This window comes from Actinia tenebrosa, unplaced genomic scaffold (genome assembly GCF_029948245.1).
Source record: "Actinia tenebrosa isolate PJP-AT-01 unplaced genomic scaffold, QUT_ActTen_1.0 PGA_scaffold0__85_contigs__length_37466705, whole genome shotgun sequence".
NCBI lineage: Eukaryota > Metazoa > Cnidaria > Anthozoa > Actiniaria > Actiniidae > Actinia > Actinia tenebrosa.
In genome coordinates this window covers 20556574-20571586 of record NW_028292569.1, presented here as the reverse complement: position 1 = coordinate 20571586, position 15013 = coordinate 20556574, and the positions used below count along the sequence as shown (strand labels likewise).

At 36.4% G+C, this 15013-nt stretch overlaps 1 protein-coding gene across 1 annotated transcript; it reads right to left on the bottom strand.

Moving 5' to 3' along the window:
- Positions 1-2519: 2519 nt before the first annotated feature.
- LOC148913718 (uncharacterized) lies at positions 2520-7444 on the bottom strand. Its single transcript, XM_089038563.1, has 19 exons — positions 6840-7444; positions 6672-6737; positions 6506-6558; positions 6331-6387; positions 6160-6216; positions 5989-6045; positions 5818-5874; positions 5647-5703; positions 5480-5536; positions 5309-5365; positions 5142-5198; positions 4957-5028; positions 4776-4808; positions 4272-4325; positions 3830-3883; positions 3506-3576; positions 3287-3372; positions 3106-3200; positions 2520-2717 (listed from the first exon to the last, which is right to left on the bottom strand). Exons 1-19 carry the CDS (start codon positions 7001-7003, stop codon positions 2611-2613), a joined length of 1311 nt encoding a protein of 436 aa, XP_088894689.1. The 5' UTR covers positions 7004-7444; the 3' UTR covers positions 2520-2610.
- Positions 7445-15013: the final 7569 nt, after the last annotated feature.

Below are 15013 nucleotides of genomic sequence, written 5' to 3'. Positions count from 1 at the left end.
ATATTAGACGTTGTACAGTCGCTTGACAAGTAAATTAAGGTTAGTCAACAAGTGAGGTTACATGTAAGAATTTCCGATGCATTCAGAAGGTTAAGTTCATAACTAGTTATGAACTTCTGCGGATGCAGTAAATTGGAATATTGATGTACGTTTTTCATGGTAAAATGAAACTACCTGTTGTCGGCTAAGGTTTGCAAGATTGTCATTACTTTCAAAAGCAATATCAAATGCTTAAAAGCTTTCAAGATGACAAATTTTCCAAACAAACAAACCTTTTTTAACAGAAAATTAAATTATCGAAAATTGTCTTTATTCTCATTATATTTTTCTCTTATGAATAGATTATTTCTTTTTCCTTATTGAAATTTTATGCTAGAGGCCATATACCTGAGGAAATTCCGAAAAGTGAGAATCAAGCAACCCCACCCTTCACCCTTTACAAAGAAAAATATGATAGCTTTTATCTTATACCACAATACGAAAGAAAAAAAATTATTTATCCGACAGCTTTCTAGTTTTATCATTACATAATAATTGAGAAACTCTGAAAAAATGCCTAAATTATTGAATAATCGAGACTGGTATGTTTCCCATTCCTGTTTATTTCTAGTTTAAATGAATCTCAGCTCAATATCGAAAATGAAAAATAAATCGGTTAAATAAGGATTCAGGGAACGCAGTGCTTTCAGTGTGAAATCTTTACTAGTAATTAATATGTAATCATGCGTAGCTGTTAAAGTAAATAGGGCTGAACATATGTAAGTAATACATTCGATGAAGCCAAGGGTGGGTGGACTGGCAAAATTATTTTTGAGCTCCTTACAAGGGGTGGGCCATTAAAGAAATAGGACGACTTTGCATGGTTTTTTTTTTCATTTTTGCCCTTGAAAATGGGGGTGGGTCACGTATTTTTTCAGCAACCGTGTGGGGATACGTGGGTCACACAAAATTTGTCTTCCAGGTATCTAAATTTGCCGCCCCCCCCCCCCCCCCGCCCCCCCCCCCCCCCCCCCCCGCATGCTTTATGACTAGTCCCTAACGGTCGCTTTGTTTCGGTTCCCAATCTCGAACTCCAAAGTACAGCAACTTCAGGAGAGCTCCCTCTTCTCCAGGTGCACGTTATTCCTTGTGCTTGGTCGAGTACAACCTATAAAGTATATGTCCACAAGGACTGAAGGCGAAGTCGTGCTCGTTTTTCTTTCGTTCCCTCGAAATTTTCGTTTGTTTGTAGTTATTAAAACGAGAGCAATTGTACTCGACTGAGGCCGATAGATACGCTCGATTTGGAACGTTCGTTTCCTTCGGTTGTGGCCAAAAATATAACCTGCACTCGTTCAGTTAGTTTCGGGTATTTGCTCGCCAAAATGGATTACTAGTAACTTTCATTAATTATATTTCTTGGTTTTTGCAAGATTTTGCAATTTAAGTTTCAGTTTTTGCTGTACAAGTACTCGCAATTTTCCCAAAACTATTTATATTGATTGTGAGTCAGTATCCAGTGGCGGATCTAGGGGTGGGTTTTGGGTGTTGCAATCCCCCCTATGAGAGCAATCCCCCCTATCGTGATTTATTATTTATTATTTTTTTTCATGACAACACCAACAGCATCGCAAGTTTTATCAAAACAAAGGTGCCGAACACATTTTGCTCGCTCTTTTTTGTATACGCCGTACGTGGGACCTGAAACAACCATGCTCGCCTGCAGCAAATAATCGTTTTCATAAGACCTACTACCGTTTGAGAACCCTGTGCTACTTTACCGCCAAACAAGTATCTCAATCAATGCTACAACCCCCTCACCCTTAGAAAAAATCCTGGATCCGCCACTGGTATCGTTTGAACCTTTAGCATACTGTACAGATATTTGCGCAGGATGAAATACGGCAGAGTTCCCTAAAAAGTGGGGTTGGGGGGGGGGGGGGGGGTATGGAGGGGGGGCTAAGAATAGAAAATATAGAAGACCAGTCAAAACGTTGGGGGCTGATTGGCAAACTTTAGTGGATATTTGGAAAAAGAGGGGCTGCAACCCCCCAACCCCCCGTCTCTGCGGTGCCTAAAGGCTCGTGCAAGTACAAGAACATTCAAAACATTACTCGTGTCTATTAATTTCCATATTGTACTCGAGATCGTGCGATTTTTTGTTTATAGTTCACTCAATAAAATTTCAGTAAAAAAATGCGAAGCGACGCCGTTCATATTTGTCTATTTCGCGGCCGATTTTCAGTCCATCGCGCAACTGAAATGCATAAAAAAGATTAGTTCTTGCAGCTTTAAAATTATATTCATATGTTTTTTAAGTACAAAATGATAGAAAATAATTGTTTTGACATTGTTTTGGCCGTGTTGCCATAGCGACACCATGAGTTCATTCAAAACCTGTCAGAAATACCATGTTATTATAATCACATGTTGCTCATGACTGTTAATTATGGCGAGAAGGAAGTCCATTTTGCTACTCATACATCCCCCATAAATAGCCAAGGAAATAGATATAACCTTTGTTTACCATAAGGTATTAACTTTATTTGCATTATTCCAAAACAGTTTTCAAAGATTGTACTTTGTCTCAGTGAAACCATAGTTTCAATGCTACTACAATATGCATCATTACTAACCATATTCATGAATCACAAGACTCAGGTCTTCACTCTGGTCTGGCACGCATAGAAATACATCCAGACCATGGCAGTGACCACTGCTGGTGTATCTTGATAAAACTGTTAAAAAAAATGCATTATTAATATTTCAAGAACTCACTGACTTTCTCATAAGGCTTTTGTACATGTAGGAGCCAATTTGCAATATAAGCATATGTTCATGATGTCAAACCTTTTCAGACCTTAATCACTCCACTAGGGACAAAATGCTTATACATTATCAATGATTTTTAAAGCTATTGGTTCATTAAACTTGCAGATCATGTTTTACCAGGGAAGGTTCAATTGATATGAGGTTGAATATGAATATTTTAAAGAGAATGAACATGAATATTGCATGGAGGGGACTAAATCTTCTGAATGGCATCATTTCCTAATACGCAAAAACAAATATTACAAAATCAAATAGGATTTATGATAGGAGCCAGTCAAAAAGATATTAACTTACTTTCTTCACCATCTACTGTTCCTGCTTTTGCATAGAACAGCAGAGGAAAGTTCTGCTTGGCCATGGAAGCGTCTTTGCTTATGATATTTAGAGACCTTAAATTTTAAAACACATCCGATATTTTAATACTATTGGTTTTTAATATTTCATTTGATATAAATTTTACCTAAGTCCCATTTACCTGCAGAGACGTTCGAATTCGCCACCCATTCCTGTGGTCACTATCGCCAAAAATGGCCTTGCCAGATTGATGGCATGATAACAGGCCTGTAAAAAATTTGAGTAACAAAAAAAACATTAACATGAGAACCATTTATGCATCCCAGAAAAAGTTGTTGAAACGAAAATGTTATAGCTTCATATATAAATTATAGCTAATAATAGATAAAAATTACAGTACCTCATTATACCCTGGAGGAAGAAAAATCAGATCCCCTCCACACATGCTGTGGATGTAGTCCAAATCATGCACTAGATAATAATTATTATACCTTATTAATATACAGTAACTATCAATTGATTATAAAGCTTTATTCATCGGTGAACACAGCATTACACATTGTTTGTTGATCATGCACAAAGCAATTCAAGACGAGTCTCAAGGAAAACAAATAGGTAAACCTAATGTACTATTTTGTTTCCCTGGTGCCTCAGATGAATTGCTTTGTGCGTGGTTACTTCCTTATACTATCAAAAACGGACTGTAGTAATTACAATAGCATACCAGCTTTGTGTGATTCTCTAATGAACTGTGCAGAGGTTTCAGCCAGGGACCCAACTAAGAGAAAAGCACAAAATGTTTTTTGAGTTAGAAACTTAATGATAATAGATAAAAGAATAAGCAGAACATGAATATAAGCAATTGGCATAAAATAATGTTTAATTTGGAATTGTAATTGATTCATATCTAATAAGGAAAATAAGCTTAATTATTTTCATAAGAACAGAATCAAGAAACTGGAAATGAAGAAACAAACAAACAAATACAGCAGACAGAAGGTGTATGACAGTTCTTTACTGAAGATTATTGGCATTTGAATAAAAGGAACATAATCAATACCTATAGATACATAATTTGAAATATTACTTAATGATACCAGGACTGAATATGTTATGATATTATCAAACAATATTTATTTTTACTAAATAACTTGCAATATTCTTACCCTTCATGCCCCTCCCAAGAAATCCCACTTTCGGGCTGCACGGGATCAGCTGTTCTATAAAAACAATAAAAACAACAGTGTATCCATTTCTACTCTTCAAAATGTTCTGCGTTTTTTGTCATATTCAGGATATCTACTCTATTAATAACCCATGGCCAAGCTCGTCAGTAAGTGGCATCAAATAACAATCCTAGAGCTAACATACACTGTATTAATCTTATATAAAGAATACATTGAAACAGCATCTCCAAACCATCTCAAGGACCATATAGCTGTCATATAACCAGGATATAATAATTGGCATTATTTTTTCCTGTCGTAAATAGAGTATGTCCATTATAGGAACACCTCCTACCAAGCCCTTGTAGAATAGTCCCCGGTGGAATAACAACAATAATGAGCAATATCAAATTATCCCAGTGATACTTGCTAATGAAATAAAAAAAGGAAGAGTTTGAATAATAACACATTAAATAAAGGTTTTGGTTTTAGAAATACACAAACCTTCATCCGTGTCTTCCTCATCTGTTTCAATATCTAATAAGGATAAGTGACGATGTTTAGTATACTAAAAAGATATAAATACAAATATAGATACTGATTTAGAGCATCTAAAAAGCAATAATTATCATAAAAACATTTAATTTCTTCATATGTCCAATCTCTTATTCATGTACACTCTCACCATTTCCGGAAAAACCAGCTGCTCTTGCTCTCCTGTTGCCCACAGGTGTGATGGGGGGTGGCGATGGAGAACCTATGTAAAAATAAAACAAGAAGTTATTCTAAGAAATAAATAATGCTGTAGAAGTACATATCAAGTAAATATTAAGAAATTATCCTGGAACATATTGCCATAAGTGTACTTACCAGCTGCTCTTGCTCTCCTGTTGCCCACAGGTGTGATGGGGGGTGGCGATGGAGAACCTATGTAGTAAAACAAGAAGTTATTCTAAGAAATAAATAATGCTGTAGAAGTACATATCAAGTAAATATTAAGAAATTATCCTGGAACATATTGCCATAAGTGTACTTACCAGCTGCTCTTGCTCTCCTGTTGCCCACAGGTGTGATGGGGGGTGGCGATAAAGAACCTATGTAAAAAATAAAACAAGAAGTTATTCTAAGAAATAAATAATGCTGTAGAAGTACATATTAAGTAAATATTAAGAAATTATCCTGGAACATATTGCCATAAGTGTACTTACCAGCTGCCCTTGCTCTCCTGTTGCCCACAGGTGTGATGGGGGGTGGCGATGGAGAACCTATGTAGTAAAACAAGAAGTTATTCTAAGAAATAAATAATGCTGTAGAAGTACATATCAAGTAAATATTAAGAAATTATCCTGGAACATATTGCCATAAGTGTACTTACCAGCTGCTCTTGCTCTCCTGTTGCCCACAGGTGTGATGGGGGGTGGCGATAAAGAACCTATGTAAAAAATAAAACAAGAAGTTATTCTAAGAAATAAATAATGCTGTAGAAGTACATATTAAGTACATATTAAGAAATTATCCTGGAACATATTGCCATAAGTGTACTTACCAGCTGCCCTTGCTCTCCTGTTGCCCACAGGTGTGATGGGGGGTGGCGATAAAGAACCTATGTAAAAAATAAAACAAGAAGTTATTCTAAGAAATAAATAATGCTGTAGAAGTACATATCAAGTAAATATTAAGAAATTATCCTGGAACATATTGCCATAAGTGTACTTACCAGCTGCTCTTGCTCTCCTGTTGCCCACAGGTGTGATGGGGGGTGGCGATAAAGAACCTATATAAAAAATAAAACAAGAAGTTATTCTAAGAAATAAATAATGCTGTAGAAGTACATATTAAGTAAATATTAAGAAATTATTCTGGAACATATTGCCATAAGTGTACTTACCAGCTGCTCTTGCTCTCCTGTTGCCCACAGGTGTGATGGGGGGTGGCGATAAAGAACCTATGTAAAAAATAAAACAAGAAGTTATTCTAAGAAATAAATAATGCTGTAGAAGTACATATCAAGTAAATATTAAGAAATTATCCTGGAACATATTGCCATAAGTGTACTTACCAGCTGCTCTTGCTCTCCTGTTGCCCACAGGTGTGATGGGGGGTGGCGATAAAGAACCTATGTAAAAAATAAAACAAGAAGTTATTCTAAGAAATAAATAATGCTGTAGAAGTACATATTAAGTAAACATTAAGAAATTATCCTGGAACATATTGCCATAAGTGTACTTACCAGCTGCTCTTGCTCTCCTGTTGCCCACAGGTGTGATGGGGGGTGGCGATAAAGAACCTATGTAAAAATAAAACAAGAAGTTATTCTAAGAAATAAATAATGCTGTAGAAGTACATATCAAGTAAATATTAAGAAATTATCCTGGAACATATTGCCATAAGTGTACTTACCAGCTGCTCTTGCTCTCCTGTTGCCCACAGGAGATGAAGGTGGTGAGGGAGGTGGCAATGGAAAACCTATGTAAAAATAAAACAAGAAGGTATGCCAGAAAAATGAGCTCATATTCCTGTAGAAGTAGGTGGTTTAAGTCAGACACTTATTGTCATACATGTAATTACCAGTTACTCCCAATCTGTCTGGAGATGATTGTGGTGACGGCAGTGGAGAATCTATAAACAAACAAAAAAGGAAGGTATTTTAATAAATGTATAATTATGTAGAAGTAGATAAGTTTAGCAAATATGTTCAAGACAGACACATATATCTTCATCAGCTTATACATGTGCCATTGGCCGCCTCCCCCTGATGAACAGAGCTATACGTATAAAGTAATATAGTATAGTGATTTCAAAGTCTTGAAAACCATTAATTAGTTGAAGGAAACTTTTTATTGAAAAAAATGACGAAATCTTGTAGAAATATACACAGTAACGAACTAGTCAATAGCATTTTGGAAATACGGTTAAGGAAGAAAGCCCTTCCAATAAGTTTGAAAATCCCTTAGTTGATAAATTAAACTCTCGTTAAGGATATTTCTTATTGAATAACGTATATGTCTCATCCGTTTGGAAGTTAGATCCTCCACTTCTAAACAAGCCTTCCACCATTGATAATAAAAGAGCCATACGATCCATGCTTCCATGCAGTAATAATATAACCGTATTTCATTTTCACTTGTACTGATTCTTGTGTCAACGCCCGCGCTGTTTTGTGTCAGTGTTATTTCACAGGTAGTCCAGTTTAGATTCTTTTGTTTACTTCCCCACTCTCCCCCACCCCTCCCCCGTAAGGATATATGACAATATTTTTAGATTTTTAGATTTTTAGATGCTACTGACTTACCTGAGGATCTCCGTGGTTCGTTGAACATCAAGACCTTGTCCGACTTCGAACCTTTGAGGCCGGACAAGAGCTCTCGTCCCCCAACGATGCCGTTGGAGATTCTCTCCACAGAAGTTCCTCTGCTGCTCGATCTGAACAAGCTTATCCTAGGCGAGGAAATATTCCAAATCACGATCACTGAATACTTGACGAACGCGTTAATTATAATAAAAGCTTTTTTAAAGAATATGTTCCGCGATAACATTCATCACTTACCCGTTTGGATCAAGCTGGGCAGCAGCCGGTATTCCAGCCTTGATGAGGTCAAACATCTGTTGGCTGGAAAAGCTGGAATAGAAGGTGATGTCCCTCACCCTACCGGCTGCTACCAAGCTGTCGAAGTTGCCCCCTCTTGGTATGCAAGCTACCATTTCTTGTAGCAATATGAATTTTTTTTTATAAGGCCGACCATTCGCTGAAGAAGGACTGAAATCCATTGTAAAATAATGTGCGCGATCGGGAGTATTCTTAGCACGTTGCCGTCAAGTTAGGGAATGATGCTCAAGGATCGAATTTCTTTTTTTTTTTTTTTTTTTGTAGTATTGAATGACATAATCAAAAAATATGCAAAGCATGTGTAACTAAAGGGTGCAGCACAGTGAATTATCTTTTAGCTAGCCACTATGATTCATATAGGATACATTTTTTGATACTTCGGATACATTTAATTGAAGATAGCCAAAAAAAGTTTTTGATATTTGATATATATCTGAAATATACCAGTTACTGTTTATTTATTAGGTTGGACTTTAGACTTAATAACTTTACTTTTAGAACATTCATTGACAAGATGCGTGCGGCCGGAAATGAGAGAATACGAAAACCGATGTTGCAGGTGACGAGTTTGGATTACGCGCTCTTTCTTTTGCATAGAATTTTCATACCTTGACAGGAAATAAATAAATTTTACATGGAATAAATATTTTCTGTAATTCTAATTTGAATGGAAGTATTTATTTTTTGATTCTCCCACCCCCTACTTATAGCTTTGTCATAGACTGTCATTTGCGACTAGAAATAAATATTCATTTTCCTAATACTAGTGGTAAGTACAATGAAAAAGATGAATGTGTGAAAATTTAAATTTTTTTTTTCAGCCTCAAAGTTCTAAGAAGTCCTATAGAGCATAAACCACATTTTATTAGTAAAAACATATTTACATACTATAACCAATCCAGCCCTCTGATTGGCTTAGCTACTAGTGGTATATTAGTGATAGTAGCGAAAAGTGTCGATTTTGAGATCAAAATTTCAACGCTTTTTGCATCTTTTATTGGACGGATTACTAGGTTTTTACTACTGAAAAAAATTAGACCTCTCGCCCTCATGGTGTACGAAACAAGACTCGTAGAACATGCGGACTCGATGACTAATTGTTAAATAGATGTATTTGACAGTCCCCAGTACAAAGGTCAAACATAACCTGGGTATCGGGTATCCAGCATACCACAGCACATGCGTGACAACTCAACTGATCAAACACTCATTGCAGTTATATCTTGGTTTACGGTCTCGATTATATTCTATCTATTTTATTCCTACATTCTACATTCTACATTCATAATAATGTATTCAGGCGATGAAAGTAACTGGACTGTGGGAGAGTGCCTGGTCATGGAAAGGAGCCACACGGTGGTTATTTGCGATGTCTGGTAAGAATTCAATGATTATTTGTTACTGTTGTTAGTATATTTGATGGTTTTTAATACCTCCGTCGTGGCAGATAAGTCAAAAGTGTCCAAGTTTTTATTTTTCTTTCAAAAACTTCGTTATTGTATTCCAAATCCGCTTCAATAAATATGTTAAGCATTATTAAAGTGTCGGGTATTCTCAATATTCTGCAAACTCAGTAGTTGCTAGTTATCCTTTGATTGGAGCACTTTCAATTCCGCCAGTCAAAATTATAAAATAATGATTTGAGTTGACAGAATCAAAAACCAATATTACAACGAGTCCGTGTAATGTCTGAGTTTGAATAGAGTAATGTTGAGAATCGATCGCAGTGAATTGCGACCCTCATGGTCACAGTATTTCGCCGACTAGCATTTCAGCGGACGTCAATCAAAGAAAGGTCAAATGGTAGTTTGTAGCCGTTTTTGAAGTAATTGAAGTGTTAAGTAGTGCTATTTCAATTCGTACGGCAGCTGCTATGTGTGGGTTACCTCCGGGTTTTTCCCTTTAAGTTTAGAGAATCTCGATCTGATTTGAGTTTGATTTTCCTACGCATCGGGCCCAATAGTGGTTTTGATAGACGCAACGTGGCAAAGTAGACAATGGAAAATGAATACGCGAGAAAGCGTGGCTACTTAGATCTGGGCGGGAAATTACTTCTCTCTGCATTAAGGGAATGGTCCAACTAGAGAAACAAACTGTGCTGGTTACATTATAATGAATATTAATGTTAAGACAAATCATTCCCAGAACGACTGACATTGTTTTTTACTTTAAATATCCTAGCACCTCATTGATGTTAAAGCCAATCGTATTGGAATGTGGGCATACGTTTTGCGACGCATGCGTCGATAGGCTGAAAGATGGCCCAGAAGACAGACAGAAATGCCCTTCGTGTAGAAGGCCCCTATCCGCGGCATCCGTCAATGTGTCCCTGGCTACGCTGGTGTCATCACTGTCTGCCAGGTGCCTTAATGACGGATGTTCGTGGGCGGGAAGAGTGGACGGACACGACTTCCACTTGACCCAATGCCAGTTTAGGTTGGCAAACTGCAGGTTTCGTAATGTTGGGTGCCAAGTGAAGGTGCAGAGGAGGAAAGCAGCAAGGCACGAGAAAGAATGCCAATACAGACCTGCAACTTGCACTTGGTGCCAACTTGAAATTCCTAGAATTTCAATTAACAACCATAAAGGCACCGAGTGCAAGAAGCGGAAGGTTGTTTGTCCCTATTTCAAGGGACCAAATGACAGCCACAATGTTGATATGTGAGTATTTGTGATGGCCTTTTCAAATGTTTTTCCTAAGACATTAAATTGGAATTCCAATTCTCAGTCAAGTGTAAAACTATTAAGACATTATTTCAATTAATGTTTGTGGTCACAGATGCGACGCCACGCAGCACATGTTCACGTGCCCTAACAGGGTGCAGAAGTGTGAGGTTCGTGGATGCGACTTTCGTGGTAATCAAGGAGACATGCTGCTCCACAAGAGCGCGAACGTGGAGAACCACAACGAGCTCCTGATAAAAGAACACCGCGATATGATGGTGTTATTAAAGACAAAGGTACATTCCAGTATTTTATATGTGTAGACTATAATTAAGGAATATAAAAATAAGAATGGATTTTCGTTTAAAAAGAACGTTATTAATATAGGCCGGCTATGTATGTCTAGTCATACAAATCTCTATTTTCAGGAATGCTTACCATTGCTTATATTATTGAATTTCAGCCTACCACAGCGATGACCAGGTACCAAGAGGAAGTACTCGGTGCCTGGTCATACACCTGGTCTATTGGCGAGGAAGCCTCAGAGGATATGATTTCCTCAAAGGCACGAGGGGTTCCATTGACAAGTCCTGAATTTTCGGGGCTTGTGAATGGCGGGCGACTGAAATGGAGGCTCTTGCTCTACCTAAGCACAGGAGAGATCTCTCTTCAACTGATGGAAGGGGAGCAAGGGCCATACACCTTTAAGATGCTGTAAGTAAATGCACAACCATAAATATTATGTCCAAAATATTTCAATTCATTGATTCGTTTGTTCGTTGTCCAATTGTAGATTTTCCATAGAAGATGCAGGGAAAAGTTCGACGATGACTGTAGCACTACGAAGAGGAGAGATGGCTGGCTGGCAGTCTCGACTATGGCTTAGAAATCGAAACGTCCTGCCACTTGTCATACGTGTAACGTTAACCTTGGTACGTTACACGTAAATTGGTTAAAGTCGCATTTGGATGATGATGTGACTCAATTATTATTATGAAGGCCAGGCTGGCGAAACATTTTTGGCTGGAAAATTGTAGTACCTAAGTTGAGAGTACATGACGCGTCATTTACTCAACCCCAGTTTTGATATTTTAATATTTAAATCAAATTTTCGCAATCATAAAAAAAGTTGCCAATCTGGCTTTCATGATGATAATTGAAGATTGAAAAATATGAAATATAATTCAAAATATTTGAATTATTTGAACTATACAAAAACGGTTTTTCATCATCCAAATGCCTCTTTAACAATTATTGGATGAAGACAAGGTGATTAACGGTTTACCGGAAGTTCGATACATATTAGAGAAAACATTTCAACGATAATCACCGAGCCTGCGTCCCATAATTTTTTCAAATATTACTACGCATGTGATTATTACAACAATTCATGTGAATTAGTGTACGATCTCTAAGAACACTAAACACGAGGTAGCAAGACAGCCAGTTCAGTGGCTTACCAACGAGAGGGCGCGGTTTTCTATAATCACCTGTGTAGTAATACCAAGGTAAGGTTCATTTGATATTACAAGGGGATGGGTGTGTGTGTGTGTGAAGATTCCTAACTTTAGAATACTAAATTTTAAGAGTTTCACTTTTTTGTAGTTACCAGCTTGTAGTTTAAAAAAAAATCAAAACACTCCCATTCAAACTAGATACAAGTATGTCCTTCTCCTAATATATTGAATGAACCTTCCCTTACACCAAGGTAAAACCCCTAGACACATAATAACGAGTTTGCTGCTAACTTGAAACTTTTGTAAAAGGGGAAGAGAATATTATCAGGACCTTCGTGATAAGTCTTTGATCAATTTCAAACTGCCTTACTATTTTAACATTGATTCACCATGGCGATCAATGGAGGAAGGACGAAAAGTTCAGAAGGACCCACCTCCATTTATCCTCCCATTTGTAGATATATTTTAAATTCACGTCCATTTCACGTTTTATTTGTTCCAGTTTGTAAATAGAAATTTGTTACAGTTCAGTTATATATATATATATATATTCACAGAAAAACTACAGGACCCACGCACCTCTTCAAACAAATGACATACAACTGATTGGCATGCACTACACTCCAAAAAATGGTTAATGGTTGTTTCTGATCCATTCAGAAACGTTGGTTCGATTCCAACAAGCCATCATATAAGGAGTTGAGAAACTGATCAAAACTTGCAGACAATTCACATCCACCATACAACTAATACTCGGGTATGCACAGATCGATTGACATTACAAACTGCGCGCAGTACTGATACCTTGAATCTATTCTTGTCGGACTATAATGCAGTAAGTCCGATGCATAAGTCGGTTTACGATAAAGGCATGGAGAGCAGTGTGTTTACAAATATACTGATACTTATCGTATTATATTTTGTGTCAAGATATAGGTTCAATTGTGGCTGAAACTTCTGAAAAGAAATGAAGAAAAACAAAAACCAAAAAAATAAAAACATGCATTGCAAATTTATCAAGTTCAATGTGTGTAGAGACCGTGCATTTTAAAGTACACAATGAACAAACAGGATTCCCGGTTTAGAAATTGAAAAAAATCAACAAAACTAAAATTAACTACGATTCCCTCGATTCCACGAACCCTACGAATCCCACGATTCCACGACTCCCACAATCCCACCTACGCTACGATCCTACGATGCCACGACTCCACGACTCCCACGTCTCCATCGTGGGTCGTAGGCATCGTGCTACGACTACGATGTCGTGCTACGTCTACGATAACCGTGCCTCGAAGACCAGCATCCTTGAGTGATCCGCATCCTTGAGTGATCCGAGTGATCCGCTACTGCTACTACTACTACTACTACTACTACTACTACTGCTACTACTACTACTACTGCTACTACTAGTACTACTACTACTACTACTACTACTACTACTACTACTACTACTACTGCTACTACTACTACTACTACTACTACTACTACTACTACTACTACTACTACTACTACTACTACTACTACTACTATTACTACTTTTACTTCTACTAGTACTATTACTAGAGTGTAATCAAATATCCTGTGAAGCGCTAATGACTAAATAGTACAAAATAGTGCTAATTAAACAATAGAAGACAATGGAATTTGCATGAAATTGTGCTATTTAGTGTTACTAAAGTTTCACAGATTTACTCTTTGACTACCTTTAAAAGCTCTTTAAGAAATTATTTCTTAGAAAATCAAAAAAATTTAAATCATTTTATAGTATAATTTAGTAAATTCTATTATTATTGTTTTTTTATAGTTATTTTTAGATATTATTTTATAGTTACTATTTTTTTTTCATTCAATAATAACTACTAATTAATAGTTATAACTTATTTTTTAGTGTACGGGTTTTTATCTTGTAGTTATAATTTTATTTTCTTATTTTTACACATATCTTCATAGTTTAATATATTAGAGGGCCACAGGTTTGTTAGCATATTGCTATTTAGTGCTACCCTCGGTAAATAAAGAATAAATAGTTTATTATTATTTTTTTTATATTATTATTATTATTATTACTGTGGTCACAATACCTCTTACGTTATCAACTTTTGTCGTCCTTCAATAAGACAGCAGGAGAAATTGGTCAAGAAAAAACGGACTACGAAATACTAAATCAAAACAGCGTCGTCTTGCTATGTGTTTTTGGTGTGCTATTACCCATCGCTCTAACCATGACCGTGATAATCGTACTCAGAAATCGCTGCAAGCAAACAATCAATAAAGGTCAGTAATTTTAATAGACATTACATAGTTCAAAGAAAATTAAAATTGTAATTTTTTCTCCTTGACAACGTAACATTAATTGTTTGTTACAAACTTTTTTTTATAGAAAACGAGACAGATGTCCGTGACGACAAGTAAGAGCATAGTCTTAAAAAATGTTTTAAAACTAATATCAGAGGCAAATGTTACGATCGACTTGCATTCCCTATTATATTTGTTTTACATAGCAATATACAAAAATAGCTATTGGGAGAACCTGAAACAGGAAATAATTTAACATGCATGACAAGCAAGTGACTTAACAAGTGTAGTAGTAACATTGGTCATGTGCTCCACTGACTCCCAGATCAACAAAATTTCTTGAATATTAAAAACTAATTATAAATTATTTCTATTGTTTAATGTTTAGTCAAAATAAAATAATTCCTTGTAAGACTTTTTAGAACAATTCCTATCTAGTTATCAGTTAGACCATATTTCAATTCCGCTGCGGGGAAAGAAAAAAAATCTGATGCAATGGTGATGGATTCGCCATTGTTTGAGTCGGAACCATTTAATCTGCAATTCTATAAGCAATGCAATGAAGTTTCATGTCATAGGAAGTCGTTTTGGTCGCTTCGCTGTTGGAATATCAGTAAAATACGTACAGTGACCTGACTTTATCATACATGCTAGCATAAGACATTTGGTTCCAATATCTATACGTTTTTTTTTATGAAGCTGACTGATAATCAAAA